Source organism: Chenopodium album, chromosome 3, assembly GCF_948465745.1.
Source record: "Chenopodium album chromosome 3, dcCheAlbu1.1, whole genome shotgun sequence".
Lineage (NCBI taxonomy): Eukaryota > Viridiplantae > Streptophyta > Magnoliopsida > Caryophyllales > Amaranthaceae > Chenopodium > Chenopodium album.
Genome location: NC_137836.1, coordinates 72372464 through 72388316, shown reverse-complemented (window position 1 = coordinate 72388316; position 15853 = coordinate 72372464). Strand labels below are relative to the sequence as shown.

Sequence of the window (15853 nt, the reverse complement as noted above, 5' to 3'; positions counted from 1 at the left end):
GGTTAGACGATGAAAGCTAAGACATACCGATGTGTGATGTGTTATCGGATGGGTGTTCCATTGTTCTCTGTCTCGACACCGTGCTTTGCTTGCTCTCGGGTTTTTACTGGGGATGTATTCAGTGACCATGCGGTGTCGTGTGCTGGCATTGTAGGTATTAAACATCGGCACAATGTTGTTCGGGATACATTTGTTGATATTTGCTACAGATCTAGGATTTCAGCAAGAAAGGAGGTTGACATAAGATTGTCTGGAGGAAATGACGGGGCCCTCAGACCTGCCGATGTGTTACTTTATTCATGGGATCGTGGTCGTGATGTATGTGTCGAATTCACAGGGTCTTCTCCTTTGACACAGGCAGGGCTATCTGACTTTGTTCCGGGACGGGTTGTGGCTGATGCGGTTCGTCGGAAGTGGGTTAAGTATGAAGCTCGTTGTCTAGAGATTGGATATGGTTTCATTCCCTTCTCCTTTTCTTCGCTTGGGGATTTAGAGAAGGAGGTTGTTACGTTGCTGAAGCGGATTCAAAGGTTCTCGACGACGCAAGATATTGGGGCTCGTGCTGCAGCTCATATATTCACTAGGGTAAGCTTTGCTATAGCTAGAGGAGTGGGGACCCAGATTGTATCTCAGCTTCCCACTAATTTATTGTAGGTTGTATGACTTTTGTTTTCGAGATATAATAATAATAATAATAATAATAACAACAACAACAACAACAACAACAACAACAACAACAACAACAACAACAACAACAACAACAACAACAACAACAACAACAACAACAACAACAACAACAACAACAACAACAACAACAACAACAACAACAACAACAACAACAACAACAACAACAACAACAACAACAACAACAACAACAACAACAACAACAACAACAACAACAACAACAACAACAACAACAACAACAACAACAACAACAACAACAACAACAACAACAACAACAACAACAACAACAACAACAACAACAACAACAACAACAACAACAACAACAACAACAACAACAACAACAACAACAACAACAACAACAACAACAACAACAACAACAACAACAACAACAACAACACTAACAATAACAATAACAATGAGGTGGATCCAATCTCAAGTCTTAAGTTGAGTTTTGAAATTTCAAGACTCAATTTGAGACTTGCTTGATATTTAAGAAAAAAAAATGAGAAAAGTTTTAAACATAAGTCTTAAGATTCAAAATGATGATGTCACCCCCAAATCTTAAGACTTGGGACTAAACTTACTCAAGAGATATATTCTTCGCGGCTCACCATTAGGCATTTGAAATGTCTTCTAAGTCCTATTAGAGCACTCTCACCAATGGGGAGAAAAATGCCCATGGGTGTTTTTTGGGTTTTAATACAAAAAAAAAATAACTCTCCATCAATGGTCAAAATGAGAAATGCCCATGGGCAAATCAGTTTTTGATCAAAGTTTGGGCAAAATTAAAAAACTGACCAAGAAGAAGTGGGCCCCACGTGCAAGCTGCAACAATAATTTTTTTTTGCTAAGCACACCTCAAAACGCAGCGTTTTGAGGAAGCTTACGCTTTGCTTCACCTCAAAACGCTGCGTTTTGAGGGTTCGAAAAGCAAAAAAAAATAATATCGGCAGCCCTGACAGGCGCGTCAGCACGCCCAATCAGGCGCTGCCACGCGTCCTGTCAGGTTATTTGGACCAATCACGTAATTTCTGATAATTGCAACAGTAATAATTTTGTAACGGGTATTTTGTGCTTATAAAATTAAAAAAAAAATATACCAACGGCTAGAAAAAAAAATTCTCTACAAATAGAGACCCATTTTGCCTATATTTTCATATTTTCAAAATTCACATAAATTTGTTGTATTTACATTTTCTCTCAATTTCTCCCTCATAATTAGTCATCCTTTTAATATTAGTATTATTATTATTATTATTATCATTATTATTATTATTAAAATAAATATTATTATTATTATTATTACAATAAATATTATTATTATTATTATTATTATTATTGGAAGTATAATTATTATTGTTATTATTTTAGCTTATTAATATTATTATTCTTGTTCGTTATTATTGTTGTTATTACTATTATTATTATTATTATTATTATTATTATTATTTTTATAATAGTTATTATTATTATTGTTATTATTGTGTTAGTTTTTGAAAATAATCCAAAAAAAAAAAAAAATAATATGGATCCCAATAACCCCTTTTACTCAATACTTTCTCAAATTTGTAATGATTTTGATGAGAATTTCATGAATCAACCTCAATTCCAACTTTTCCTACAAAGATTGAGCAACACCTCTCTGCAAAATCCTCCACAACAACAAATACCTCCACAACTTGAAATACCTCCACAAATTCCAACTGAAAACACTGATTACGAACAATCACCTCCTTACTACCAAGGAAGTAACTCTCAGTACGATGATAGCCAAGAAGAAAATGTGCCTGAGACACCTCAATACCCTCCGTCGACTCAAAGAATGCGGGTGGGTTCCAACCAACAACTCGCTAAAGCTAGTCGTATTTGGTCAGTCGCAGAAGATGAAGCTCTTATTGGGCTATATTTAAAATACAGTGGAAATGCGATAGTGGGTACGGGCATGAAAGCAGCTGAACTTTGGCGACAAATATCTGCGGCGTACGACATGGTTCAAGCTAAGAAGCCAGAAATACTACCACCCAGAAATGCGAAGAGTTTGGAGAACCGTTGGAGAAGGATGGCGGCAGATGTACTGTTATGGACAAGTTGTTATGATGAAGCGGGTCCGTTAACTGGAAGTGGATACAACGAAGTTGATCGAATTCAAAAGGCCTCGAAGTTGTTCCATATATCAGCCAAACCACCACACAATTTTGTTTTTCCCCACGCTTGGGAAATGATAAAGAATGACCCAAAGTGGAGGCCTAAACTCAGATGGGCATTGTCACTAAAGGAACGACAGGATTGTCAACTGCGTCCGGAAGGGGACACCGAGGATAGCAGTGGAAGTGGAAAGAGATCGAGAACTGACAGTGAAGCTGAAGGAGATATTCCCGTTGGTGGGTTTTCATCAGGAGGTATACCCAGACCCGACGGGGTAAAAAAAGCAAAGGCTAAGCGTAAGGGAAAAGCTATTGCTCATGATAGTGCAATTTTAAGTATTGGTGAACAGATACAGGCTTGTACTGAAGTAAGAAGCTTTGAGGCAAATTTACGGCAGCAAAGGTTGGAGCTTGAAAGGGAAAAGGAAAAGAGGAAAAACAAACAGGTCGAATTACAAGAGAAGAAGATGAAATTTGATATGTTGCAAGCAATTATGTCCAAAACGACGCCACTTACACCAACTGAAGAAGCGTGGAAGGAGGAACTAATTCAAGAAGTGTATGGTGGAAAGTAGAGTAGTTTATTATGCATTATGATTTCAAGTATTCCCTTTATTTTATGTTGCAATGAATTAATTTTTATTATTAATTATGTTCCAAAAATTTATCAAATTATATTACATTTTCATATATTTTGTTCATTTATGAGTGAAGTCCAATTGTAGTTTTTGTTTTATACAACCATTGAGTAGTCAAGTCCAATTGTAGTTTTTGTTTTATACAACCATTGAGTAGTCAAGTCCAATTGTAGTTTTTGTTTTATACAACCATTGAGTAGTCAAGTCCAATTGCAGTTTTTGTTTTATACAACCCTTGAGTAGTCAAGTCCAATTGCAGTTTTTGTTTTATACAACCATTGAGTAGTCAAGTCCAATTGCAGTTTTTGTTTTATACAACCATTGAGTAGTCAGTTCACACTCAGTTGAAGGACATGCACTGATAACATTTCCTATTTAAAGGTGTGAAATCCATAAATTGATCCACAACACCAAAACATTCAAAAACCAAACACAAAAAATGTTTTCCATAAGCTCAACCTCAAGCTCAAATTCTTCTGATTCAGATCAATATGCGGAATTTGATAATCTAGTTGACGAATTTGTCACAAATCACTTACCTAACATAATGCTTCCTCAACCACCTCCATCCGAGACCGAAATTGTAAATGAAGATGAAACAGTCCCGCAGCATAGGGGAGATAGAGAAAGGGAGAAAGGGCATTTGCAATTGTACAATGATTACTTTGCAATAAATCCTGTGTATTCCGAAAATCAGTTTCGTCGTCGATTTCGAATGCACAAACCTTTATTCTGTCGGATTATGAATAAAGTGGTTGAGGGCGATCCGTTCTTCCAGCAGCGTAGGAATGCAGCTGGTAGGCTTGGCTTATCACCTCTGCAGAAATGCACCGCTGCAATAAGAATGTTAGCGTACGGTGTTGCTCCGGATGCCGTAGATGAATACATACGCATGGGTCAAACAACATCTAGAAAATCAATGCAACATTTTACTCAAGGGGTGATCAAGCATTTTGAGGCCGAGTACTTAAGAAGTCCAACAGATGAAGATTTAAGGAGAATCCTTCACCAAAATGAAATGCGTGGATTCCCGGGCATGATCGGTAGCATCGACTGCATGCACTGGGAGTGGAAGAACTGTCCTATGGCTTGGAAAGCACAATACGCAGGTCGTAGCAAGAATGCAACCCTTATCCTCGAAGCTGTTGCGGATCAAGATTTGTGGATTTGGCATGCATTTTTTGGAATACCCGGCTCTTGTAATGATCTGAACGTCCTATACCGCTCTCCGGTGTTTGACGATGTTTTGAAAGGTCGGGCACCACCAATTAGTTTTATGGTAAACGGCCATGAGTACAACATGGGATACTACTTAACAGATGGTATATATCCGAACTGGGCAACATTTATACAAGGTATCACATATCCTCAACTCCAAAAGGACAAGTTATTTGCAGATAAACAAGCTGCAGCTCGGAAAGACGTTGAACGTGCGTTTGGAGTTCTACAGGCTAGGTTTGCCATATTACGAAAACCTTCACTTGCTTTCGACGAAGACATTTTGAGCGACATAATGAAAGCTTGTATCATTATGCACAACATGATTGTCGAGGATGAACGACACAATTACACTCGTGCCGAAGTTTTGAGAAGGTATTACGAAGAAGATCGCCCTCAGCTTCATAGAGCAAGGTCCGGTCCGAGTACAAGTGCCACAGTGAATAACAACGAGCCTTTCGAATTTGACGTTGGCCGACCACCAAACGTTGATTTTGACGCGTATATTCAAAGAAGAATTACCCTGCGTGATAGCCAAACCCATTTTTCTTTGAAAGATGATTTAGTTGAGCATATTTGGCAAAAATACGGTCGTAATGAATAAATAGTTTTGTAATCGTTAATTTATTTGGTTTGTATGATTGGTGTACGATCATTATGTTCCAATGTTGTAATCGTTAATGTTGTACTAATGAAAAATGAAATTTCACATAAAATAATGACACAAATAATTAATATTGTACTCATAAATAATTTAATCAATAAAAAATTTTAGTTAAGAATAAATATTATTATTTTATTAAAAAATACATTTTGCAAAAATTAATATTAAAAATAATTAATATTGTACTATTCATAAATAATTTAATCAATACAAAGTTTTGTTAACAATAAAATTAAAAAATACTAAATTACAAATTTAATGATGTGTAGGAGAGATAAATATTGGTGGGGTATAGGGTTAAAAATAGGAGAGAGAATGGTGGGGATTATAATTTATGACCATTGGTGTAGAATAAAAATGACCAAGAAAATGCCCATGGGGAGGAGGAGTGAGAAAGTGGTTAGAGAGAGATTGGGCAACCAAAAAAATGCCCACTAGTGGCAATGCTCTAATGACTCATCCAAACTACTAGAAGATAATCAAGCCTTTTTGGAGTTAATTAATGGTATGGTTAGTTGTAAGTTGTACCTCATAGTAGCCACAATATAAAGGAGCAAAGAGAGTACATAAATAGTTAAATACATTAAAGGATTGTCACATACTATATTAAGGATGACATGACATGATAGCTTTTAGTCCTGTATATTTACAAATATCATAATTAGTCAATGAGAAAAGTCAACCATTCGATCCATCCATGGAAAGATATGAGACATAACGGCAGAAGTCGGGTTACAATTTATACACTGCTCGGTCATTAGTATTTATTTTACAATTAGAATGCACCCGTGTGGCTGTGTGCTTCATCAATCAAACACGCAAATACTACCTCTGCCTTTATTTATTTACAATAAAGAAATATTATATCTCTTATAAATAATTTATACCCTTTTATTATAAATAATAAAAAAATAGAGTCAGTAAATTATACGCATAATTTTGTTTCTCATGTCATTAACGACAATTTTATACGGAGTAATTATATATGTTCACAAATCACAAATACGGGAGTACTGGTAATTTTTTGCCTTTTATTTCTCACTTTTTAATCTTCTTTTCCCACGAGCAACTGGAGACCTTTTTTTTTCTTCTCTCTTTTTCCTTTTCCCACTTTCTCATTTTTTGTATCTTCGATAGTTCATTCTCCCAAGTTATAATATTATTGATATACTGTAATTAATATCATGTATTTCATAGTACATAATTATCCTTTCAAAAAAAAAAAAAAAAAAAAAAAAAAAAAAAAAAAAAAAAAACTACAAAGTATTATTCAATTTTCGCGATCATTTGATGAGGATCAAAGAAGTATTTGATCTTATAAAAATATGCTATGGTTGTCAATTATAATTACTCCGTACTATTTATTCATGTTGACTTGGTAACACCAAGTAACGGATTAGTTGGTACTTTAGATGTTAAGTTGCTATTTAATCGTTTTCATAAAAATAAATACTGTATAAAAAGAATTTTAAAAAATATTTAAAAAAAATAAAAAATTCTTGCTATATAAAGTGTCAAGGGTGTGAGTGTATTCCTGCGTCAGAACGCTCACAATCAATTTCGATTCCATCACAAGTAAAAAGACCAGGCGTCCACCACCAATTTAAAATGTAAGTCCCTATTATTCCTTTCTCTACATACTTTGTTAAAATCCGACCTGTCAATTAAAAAAGAACGGAGGTAGCTAGTATTAATCGTTACAATGCTTATATCTTGCATAACCCGTTTGTAAAATTTGTAAAGAATACCATTGATCATCTCTAGCCATTGATCTACGGAAATACTAGTATATTAATGTGTAATACGACATATATGGTTTTGTTGATTGCGCGATTTTGGTGATGGATACGAAAATAAATAATAGGGAGGGAGAAAAGTTGAAGGCCATGGATGCAGAGCAATTGAGAGAATATGGACATCAAATGGTGGATTTTGTAGCTGATTACTACAAGACCATTGAAAACTTTCCCGTGCTTAGCCAAGTTCAGGTTTATTTCTTCCTCTTCGGTCATTTTCACTTACTCGTATGTATTTAATTTATGGGGACTTCAATTTTTTAAATTACTTTTTTTTTTTTTTTAAGGTAAGGATACACAAATTAATTAAGCCTTCATATGCTTTTTTATTTATTTATTTATTTTATTTTTTATTTTTTTAATTTTTTTTGGAGGGGGATAGTGAGTGGAGTAGTTAGACTTCACATTGAAAGTGTTTCTATAATTGTATAAAAAAAAATAGTTTTATTTAAGTGAAAATAGGTTTTATATACATGCAACAATAAATCAGTAACTTCCAAGTTACAAATTTATTCCTTCATAATTTATTATTATTATTATTTTTTATAGGTAGTATCGCCATTTTGACTATAGGATGCATGTTTAATATTGAAATGTAGCGAAATTATTAAAAATATATAAAGGCTAATTAATGATTCTTTTGAATTGAAGGGTGATTAAGTAAAAATATTAGATTCCTTAAAAAAAAAAAGGTAACAATAAGAGAGGGATAGGTGGTTGGGTGGCTAAAAAATTGCACTTTGATTATTTTTCTCGCTCTATGTGAACAGTTAGACTCCGTTTATTTTGATTAAAAATAATAATAAAAAAATTAAAAAAAATCCATTAGTAAACATAATTGTGAAAATGGGAAACATAATGGTGAAAAAGATATTCTTTTGTAGTTTGATCATGGATAATATAATTCATTCCATATTCGTAGTATTAGATAGAATGTACTTGTATAATATAATTTATGAAAGTAACGTTTCTAGAACAATGTTCATAAGTTCTTGTCAAAAAAAAAAAAAAAAAAAACAATGTTCATAATTTCCTTCATATTCCTTTTTGGTGTAATAAGTTGTGATATGTAAGTTTTGCCATCAAAGGGAAATGTCACATATTTTGGGAAGAAGTTGTTGGAAGGTGGAGCATTAAGATAGATAGAGAATGACAATTTTGTTTAAAACTTGATCTACTTGACATGTTGCATTTCAAGTGATTGGTGAGTAATAAATGACCTCCTAAATTTAGTTAGATTGATGATGTAAATGTTACACAATCCGTTGAATTGTCTTCTATTATCATCCATATGACATTTACATTCTCCATTCTTTGATTTCTTTCAATTGCAACATTTGGATATTTACATTATTAATGGGCAATCTTGTAACTGTCTTTTGTAATATGTGCATTAAATATAGAATTTTGCTAACGAACATTAAAAATATTTCTAAAAATAGTATTCCCTTCGTCCCCGAAAGAACGACCCATTTGGGTTGATTTTGCGGGTATTAAGTAAGTTAAATAAAAAGAAGTAAAAATATATAGAAAATATAAATTTACGTGGGGTTTGTAAAAAAGTACCAGTAGAGAGATAAAGTAATAAAAGTGCATAGGGAAACAAAATTATAAATGGAAAACCTAACTTTACACAAATATTATTGCAAACTGGTGGGAATTTTAATGCAAATGGGTCATTCTTTTTGGGACTAAAATTTTAAGCCAAATGGGTCGTTCTTTCGGGGACGGAGGTAATACGGAGTATTAATTTGGAAATGTATGTCATAATTACGCGTCGATCGGTGTTATTAATATTTATTTTAATATGATAGTTTTTTTTTTTTTAGCATCTTACCAATTCCCCTAGACCTTCATTAGTTTTTGCCTATTTAGAAATACTACCTCCGTTAAATGTTATGTGTAACTTGGAAATATTTTATATCTCACAAATAATACCCAAAAGTTGCACATAACATTTAACGGAAGTAGTATATACTTTGTGCAAGATAAACTAAGAATTTCATGTGTGATCTTAAGTGGTAGAGCTCAGGTGGGCAGTGGTCCCATATTTTATCGTGGGTATGAATTATTGTACGGAGTTTGGATAGGGAGAGGGGGCACTATAACTTAGATAGTTGGGTTGAGCTAACACGAGTTACACGACAATGGGCTCTATCAAATAAAGAATGGTTGCAATTAATAACAAACAAATACGAGTACAATACTTTATAAAGGAAAACAATGTTGCAATTAATCAGAAATGAAAGGGAGTCATAAATCATGACTTGAAAATTTTATGATTGCTCTAATTAAATGTCACAGACTCACAGTACAGCTTTATTCAGTTTAAGTGGCCTGGTTACGGCTTCATCACTGAAACTACTACTCCCTAGTCCCCACTATTCCACTACTTAGTACTTAATTACCACTATTGGTGATGTAGCATTTTTCAAATTTCTTGCATAGATTCAACTAAGGGCTTGTTCTCATTGACTGAACTCAGCTGAACTGAACTGAACTGAGCTGAACTAAACTGAACTGAACTGAACTGAATTTCAACGTAAGAGAACAGGCCCTAAGACTTTATAAAACTTCTATCGTATACTGGGATGTATCTAAAGTAAGTCAACATGGCCTTATGTGCATTTTTTGTTCGAATTTTTTTGTGGTTTTAGCATAATTAGTACTTAATCATATGAACGTAAAATTTATGTACTATCTTATCTTACCTATGAGTTCATGGCAAGGCCAGTCATATGTCATGAGCAAAATGAATGTAATATATTTGATATTAAAATTTAACCTGTTCTAGCTAGTCTCATGTTCCTAAAAGTTGAAATCTATAGTGGATTTCAAGATTGAATATTTTCGAATTAAAACAATAGTAAAATGATACTCCCTAAATTTTTATCAACTATATTCAAGGACATCAATGAGGTTACAGGTTTAGGTGTTAGTCATTGTTGTTATTGCATTAATTTATAAAACTAACAAGTAATAATGAATTGACGTATATAAAACCAACAAATTGTAGTGCATTTTTCCTAAGTAATACTTAGGATAATATGAAACGAGAAATTTTAAGCCAATTTGTTCTTGGAATGTTGGTGATATCTTATCTGTTCATCTTCGTCTTCATTTTAGTCCTCGTATCATGTCGTAGTAGATGATTATTGTGACCTTGCACGATTCAGCTAGACTAATGGATTTATGTACATAATATCCCACGTATCCAATCAATATATAACTCGTCAACATGGCATTCTCTGTGAAATGCAGCCAGGGTATCTTCGTGAGCTTGTACCGGACTCTCCACCTGTTCAACCGGAATCCTTACAAGATGTTCTCAATGGTTAGGCCATTATTTCAGCTCCATTTTTAGACTGTCTTATGTTTTTTAAATCATAATCGACAAATTTTGAGTCGTATATATCCTGCAGATATAAAATCAAAGATATTTCAAGGGGTAACACATTGGCAAAGCCCTGGCTATTTCGCGTACTTCCCTTCTAACAGCAGTATCGCCGGATTCCTGGGGGAAATGCTTAGTGCTGGTGTCAACATTGTTGGCTTTAGCTGGGTTACCTGTCCTGCAGCAACAGAACTCGAAGTGATTGTTCTAGATTGGCTTGCTAAATTGCTTAAACTACCTGATGCCTTCCTTTCTTCAGGTAAGTCTGACTGATGCAGTGCTGTTACATGCTATGTAACTGAGACGCGTCTGGAGGTGTTGAACTCAGATACGTGTTCAAGTGTCAGACACGGCCATCTAAAGAACGTGACATCAATATTGTACATGAAAGTGGGGTGCAATGAAAACTGATGCTTCCAATGATATTGCAGGAAAAGGCGGTGGTGTCATACAGGGAACTGCCAGTGAAGCAGTTCTGGTTGCATTAGTGGCTGCGCGTGATCGGATGTTGAAGAAAGTAGGAAAAGATTCTTTGGGGAAACTAGTTGTTTATACTGCTGATCAAACTCATGCTTCTGTAAAGAAAGGTTGTCAGGTATTTGGTAACTGACTCTTTCTTATCCTCATCTTTCTGTCATTTAGTCTGAAGTCATGTGCTCAGGGTTTCGAATTGTTTCTACATGTGATCAGTGAATATATTCTACTTCGAGAATGAAAAACAGGGGAAGTAGGTGAAAAGATGAACCTTTTAGAATGAGATTAATTATCAGAACTTATGAAACAAATTTATTTAGCAATAAGAATGCTTTGAATTGCCAATACATTTTGAATTTTGTCTGTTGGAATCTTAAGGGTCAATGTTTCAATCACGGTATGCTAACAGCTAACATAAGATCATGTTTATAGAATAGTTGAATACATAGCTATGTTACTTGGATCCTTCACATGAAATACACAAGTCTTGCCTATTTGCCTAATGTAACACAAGTACCCAAGTTCGAGTATGGTGAAGAAGAAAGTTGACAATGTTACTAAAAGTTTTGCGTTTGTAAGACTTGTTTGATTCTTGATTCTGATGTTCTGTCTTTTCTGTATGACATAAGATTGCAGGAATATATCCTGAGAACATCAGAATTTTGAAGACGGATTCATCAAGTGAATATGCTCTTTGTCCTGAAGTACTTTCTGAAGCGGTATCACATGATGTTGCTTCTGGTCTCATACCTCTTTTCTTATGTGCTACTGTAAGAATAACAATCCTTATTACTCTGATACCTCATATCAATCCTGATTTTGTTTGCTGTTTTAGTGAGACGCGAGAATTCCACTTTTCTTCTAGTTTCCAACTCTTTTCTAAGTGATTTAGTCCGACTATTATCTAGAATTGCTTAAACAACTACAAAGTATAATCTTTAAAATACTTGCACAGCAAATGTTAATTTTAAGACCAGTAAAATACTGTAAGCTCATATATCCAGGGCGGCGTGAGATCTAGGCCGGAGTAATAGTTCCTAAAATCCATACCAAGGTTGGCATCAAAACAGTAACCAAATGAGTAGGACTCTAAAGTTTCACCAGATTGACTAAGAAATATGATAATGTTTGTATTACTATTGGTGGACTTACCTTAAGCAACTGACTCGTTTCTGCAAGTATTTCGTGTGCTGTAATGATCATTGGAATACCGGGAGTGATACCAAAGGTAATTTTGAAATCTAACAAGACTAATAAGCATTATGATTGCTTGCAGATTGGGACAACCTCGTCAACTGCAGTTGATCCATTGCTTGCTCTAGGAAAGATTGCTAAGGTATGTAATCAGCTAAATACTAATGACTAACCAGTAATTCTCAGAGTTTGAAATGGGTACAGGAGTTCATAATAATAACAATTTACTAGGCTTGTTCTAATCTTTAGTATCTTAAGAAGACTTTCTTGTTTAAAATGTCGACAGAGTAATGGAATTTGGTTTCATATTGATGGTGCCTACGCTGGAAGTGCTTGTATATGTCCTGAATTTCGCCACTATCTTGATGGCGTTGAAGAAGCTGACTCATTTTGTATGAATGCACATAAATGGCTCCTTACAAATTTTGATTGCTCAGCTCTTTGGATTAGAGTATGTCAGCTCATATATATTTGCATATATATCTGCTTACCTCATTAAATTTGTCACTGTATGTATCTTTTCAACTCTTTTGGTCTTACAATGTTTCATGTTTACAGGACAGAAGCGCTCTGATTGAATCCTTGTCCACTTATCCAGAGTATTTGAGAAACAAAGTAAGCTCTCGCGTTGCATATTTATCTGCTTGACTCTGTATCGGAGTATGTCAATTATGTCATAGCTGTATGATGGGGCTGTTCTGCTGCATGAAAAGTGTCAGCAAGATTTTTCTGAAAGTTTGATGTTCACCTTCATTTTGGGGCATTAGTTGTTTAAATTTCTGGCTTATAATTAACTAGAAATCTCAACTGAGGATCTCCTTTGCATATGATTTTCTTTCTCTGACAAATACTAACTGGTTACCAGGCTTCAGAAGCAAATACAGTTGTGGATTACAAAGACTGGCAAATTCCTCTTGGTCGTCGATTCAGGTTAGCCTAAAACATTCATTATGAGCCATTCTTGTATGAGATATGTATGTCAGGTAATAGAGTTTACATAAATCAATGATGCTTTACTCTAATTACTATTTCTTGCATCTCGTCTCTACAAGAATAATTGCATCATAATCTGCAGTTAAGCACTTCAATTGATGTCTGATTCACTTTGCTTCATAACAGTAATGATTAGTATCTTGCAGATCCTTAAAACTTTGGATGGTAATGCGGCTATATGGCCAAGAAGGTCTGCAATCATATATTAGAAATCATATAGCATTGGCAAAACGGTTTGAAGATCTTGTTCGTCAAGATTTGAGATTTGAGGTAATCTTTTACACCAAGTGGCTCGCTTTTCTTTCTTTCTGTGATGCTGGTTGTGGCATTGTAGAGCAGGGCTTGATGAATGATGATAATCATATTTTGACTAATTGAAATTTCTCCTGTTTTCATAGTTTCACCTCAATATCATGTGTGCTTCTGCATGCTTGTCAGTTAATTTATAACTGTGTTTTGTATCAACTACAGATCCTTTTGTTACATTATTGATTTCGTGCCTTCTCTATTATGCTTTTCGACATAACTTAAAAACTCGGTTGGGCAGGTGATTACTCCTAGAAAGTTTGCATTACTGTGTTTCCGGTTGCTGCATCCTGCCAAAGACGAAAACCAGTGTGATAAGCTCAATCGTGAGCTCTTAGAAGCCGTCAACTCTACTGGAAAGATGTTCATTTCTCACACAGTATGTATATGCCATACTTTATTCTACAAATAACTTGTTAAGATTATTTAGGAAATTTATTAAGTTGCATAATTAGTCAGACGTAATGGTAGCATTATTGACAAAGCTCCTAATCATACTGCTCTTCAAAAATATAGGTTCTGTCAGGCAAGTATGTATTACGCTTGGCTGTGGGAGCTCCACTTACGGAAGAGAGGCATATCGATATAGCATGGGAGGTCTTGCAAGAAAAGGCCACCGCCTTGTTGAAGCCATATAAAAATGGCATCCAAATTTACTCAAATGGTATGCCATTATATATTACTTTGATGTGTTTCATTATTATTTCTTTCATATGTTCAAGTCGTCATAGGACTTGTTTGTCTAGCTGAGCCTTTGAGCTGTTGCTTTTCCTGCACAGGTTCTGTCTAGCGCGAATTCTATAATGGACTAGAGGCAACATATGCGCCATGGGAATTTGTTTTAGCGATCTTACTCAAAGCCTTTCAAGTTGTACCTCAATTATCAGATTTGATCAACAATCCCAGGATGATAGACCACATAGTGTATAATGTACCCAAATTTTTAAAAGATTGATGGTTACCACTTTAATTTGGTAAATAGCTCTTTAGGATAACTAATTGTATCCCTATTAGACTGATGTTTTTCAAGTTGTATACATTTTTTTTTTCGCGGCAAAAACATACAAGCAAACATCACTTCTACAGCCCAAAATGCTAGCACACACCCAAGCTAGCCCAATTAAAGGGCTCAATCCAATTCATGTAGTATTAAATCTATAAATGTATTATTAGCACTTTTGATTTATTAAAAAAAGTATCTTCCTACTATTACCATGTGGGACAAACAATAAAAAATTATAAAACTCTATTGAAAGCTATATACAACCAACAACATGTTAATTGTTATTTCTTACCTGATATCCTAGAGGTTTGGGGTTCAAATCCAATCAAATAATGGTGTTTGGGGTTGGGATTCCTTTATCTCCCCTCTTCTACTATACATGGAGTATTTTGTATATAACATGACCTTAGTCCACATATTTTCAGTATGTAGATTATTGAAGTGCATCTACATAGCCAATACTACTAGAGGTGTCAATTCGTGTATTTGGATCAAGTTCGATTAGGTTGAGTCTATTTTAAAGTTGAGTTATACTAAATTATTTCTCTATATGCAAGTAGAAATCTGAATAAAAAAAAATTCAAATCGGATTGGTCAGAACAATATTTGGCACTTTTACCCTTCAGTTCCTATTGAAAGAAGCCACTTTTGAACTTTTGATAATTCAACACCATACTATACGACTAGCCTCATGAGTTGGCACACGTCAGAGGTGATTTATTATATCTCATCTAATTACTTCATTGTCTACATACCATCTCATCATAAAAGTTGTTAATTAATGCAACATAAAGGGAGTACGAAGTTTTTGACTCTTCCAAGATGGATATCCCTCTATCCATGAGAGTGAGGGATAGCTTAAGTGGTTAGAGTTTTTCTCCCGATTTTCGAAGATTTCACGATTGATTCTCACCTCGTATTTGTGGCTCTCTTACATATATATATATCTACTCCTAAACTCACAAGTCACAACTATTGTAAATGTTGTTCATTTGTTCCAACTTTCTAAATTTCAACTACTACATCTCTGTAATAGCTAATAAGAGATGGATAATTCTAACTTAAACAAAAGTCTTGATTTATATATAGATTGCAATAACTTATACGAAGTATATATTATAATACTTTTTCTACATACGTAGTATACAAGTTTGACTCTTATATATTATGCATAAGCATATAAAAAATAATGTCATAAGTCCATAACAAATACATTTCCAAATGCCTATCTACTCCAACACTAGAATATTTATTCAACAAATAAAAAGGCCCCTCAAATCAATGAAACTCTACGTAGTACATACCATGACCCCATGATCACTTGACCAATACTCTAGTAATCCAA

At 34.4% G+C, this 15853-nt stretch overlaps 2 protein-coding genes across 3 annotated transcripts; both read left to right on the top strand.

Moving 5' to 3' along the window:
- Positions 1-2209: 2209 nt before the first annotated feature.
- LOC145625322 (uncharacterized) lies at positions 2210-3403 on the top strand. Its single transcript, XM_081678380.1, has one exon. The coding sequence runs from the start codon at positions 2210-2212 to the stop codon at positions 3401-3403; it is 1194 nt and encodes a 397-aa protein (XP_081534506.1).
- Positions 3404-6591: 3188 nt separating this feature from the next.
- Positions 6592-14717, top strand: LOC145624154 (phenylacetaldehyde synthase-like). Of its 2 annotated transcripts, XM_081677122.1 has the most exons (14): positions 6592-6958; positions 7213-7336; positions 10406-10478; positions 10567-10797; positions 10970-11133; positions 11642-11782; positions 12289-12348; positions 12493-12657; positions 12765-12821; positions 13072-13136; positions 13346-13469; positions 13747-13884; positions 14022-14169; positions 14285-14717. In XM_081677122.1, coding segments are annotated over exons 1-14 (1503 nt in total). In that variant the 5' UTR covers positions 6592-6956; the 3' UTR covers positions 14296-14717. The 2 variants fall into 2 exon arrangements, with proteins under 2 accessions (XP_081533248.1, XP_081533247.1); XM_081677121.1 differs by lacking the exon at positions 6592-6958 and having other exon boundaries at positions 7004-7336.
- Positions 14718-15853: the final 1136 nt, after the last annotated feature.

Coding starts and splice junctions, on each gene's coding strand:
- LOC145625322 (XM_081678380.1), top strand. CDS start 2,210: ATGGATCCCAATAACCCCTTTTACTCAATACTTTCTCAAATTTGTAAT.
- LOC145624154 (XM_081677121.1), top strand. CDS start 7,190: ATGGATACGAAAATAAATAATAGGGAGGGAGAAAAGTTGAAGGCCATG. Junction 11,134..11,641: donor CTGTAAAGAAAGGTTGTCAG/GTATTTGGTAAC, acceptor GTATGACATAAG/ATTGCAGGAATATATCCTGA. Junction 12,822..13,071: donor CAGAGTATTTGAGAAACAAA/GTAAGCTCTCGC, acceptor ACTGGTTACCAG/GCTTCAGAAGCAAATACAGT.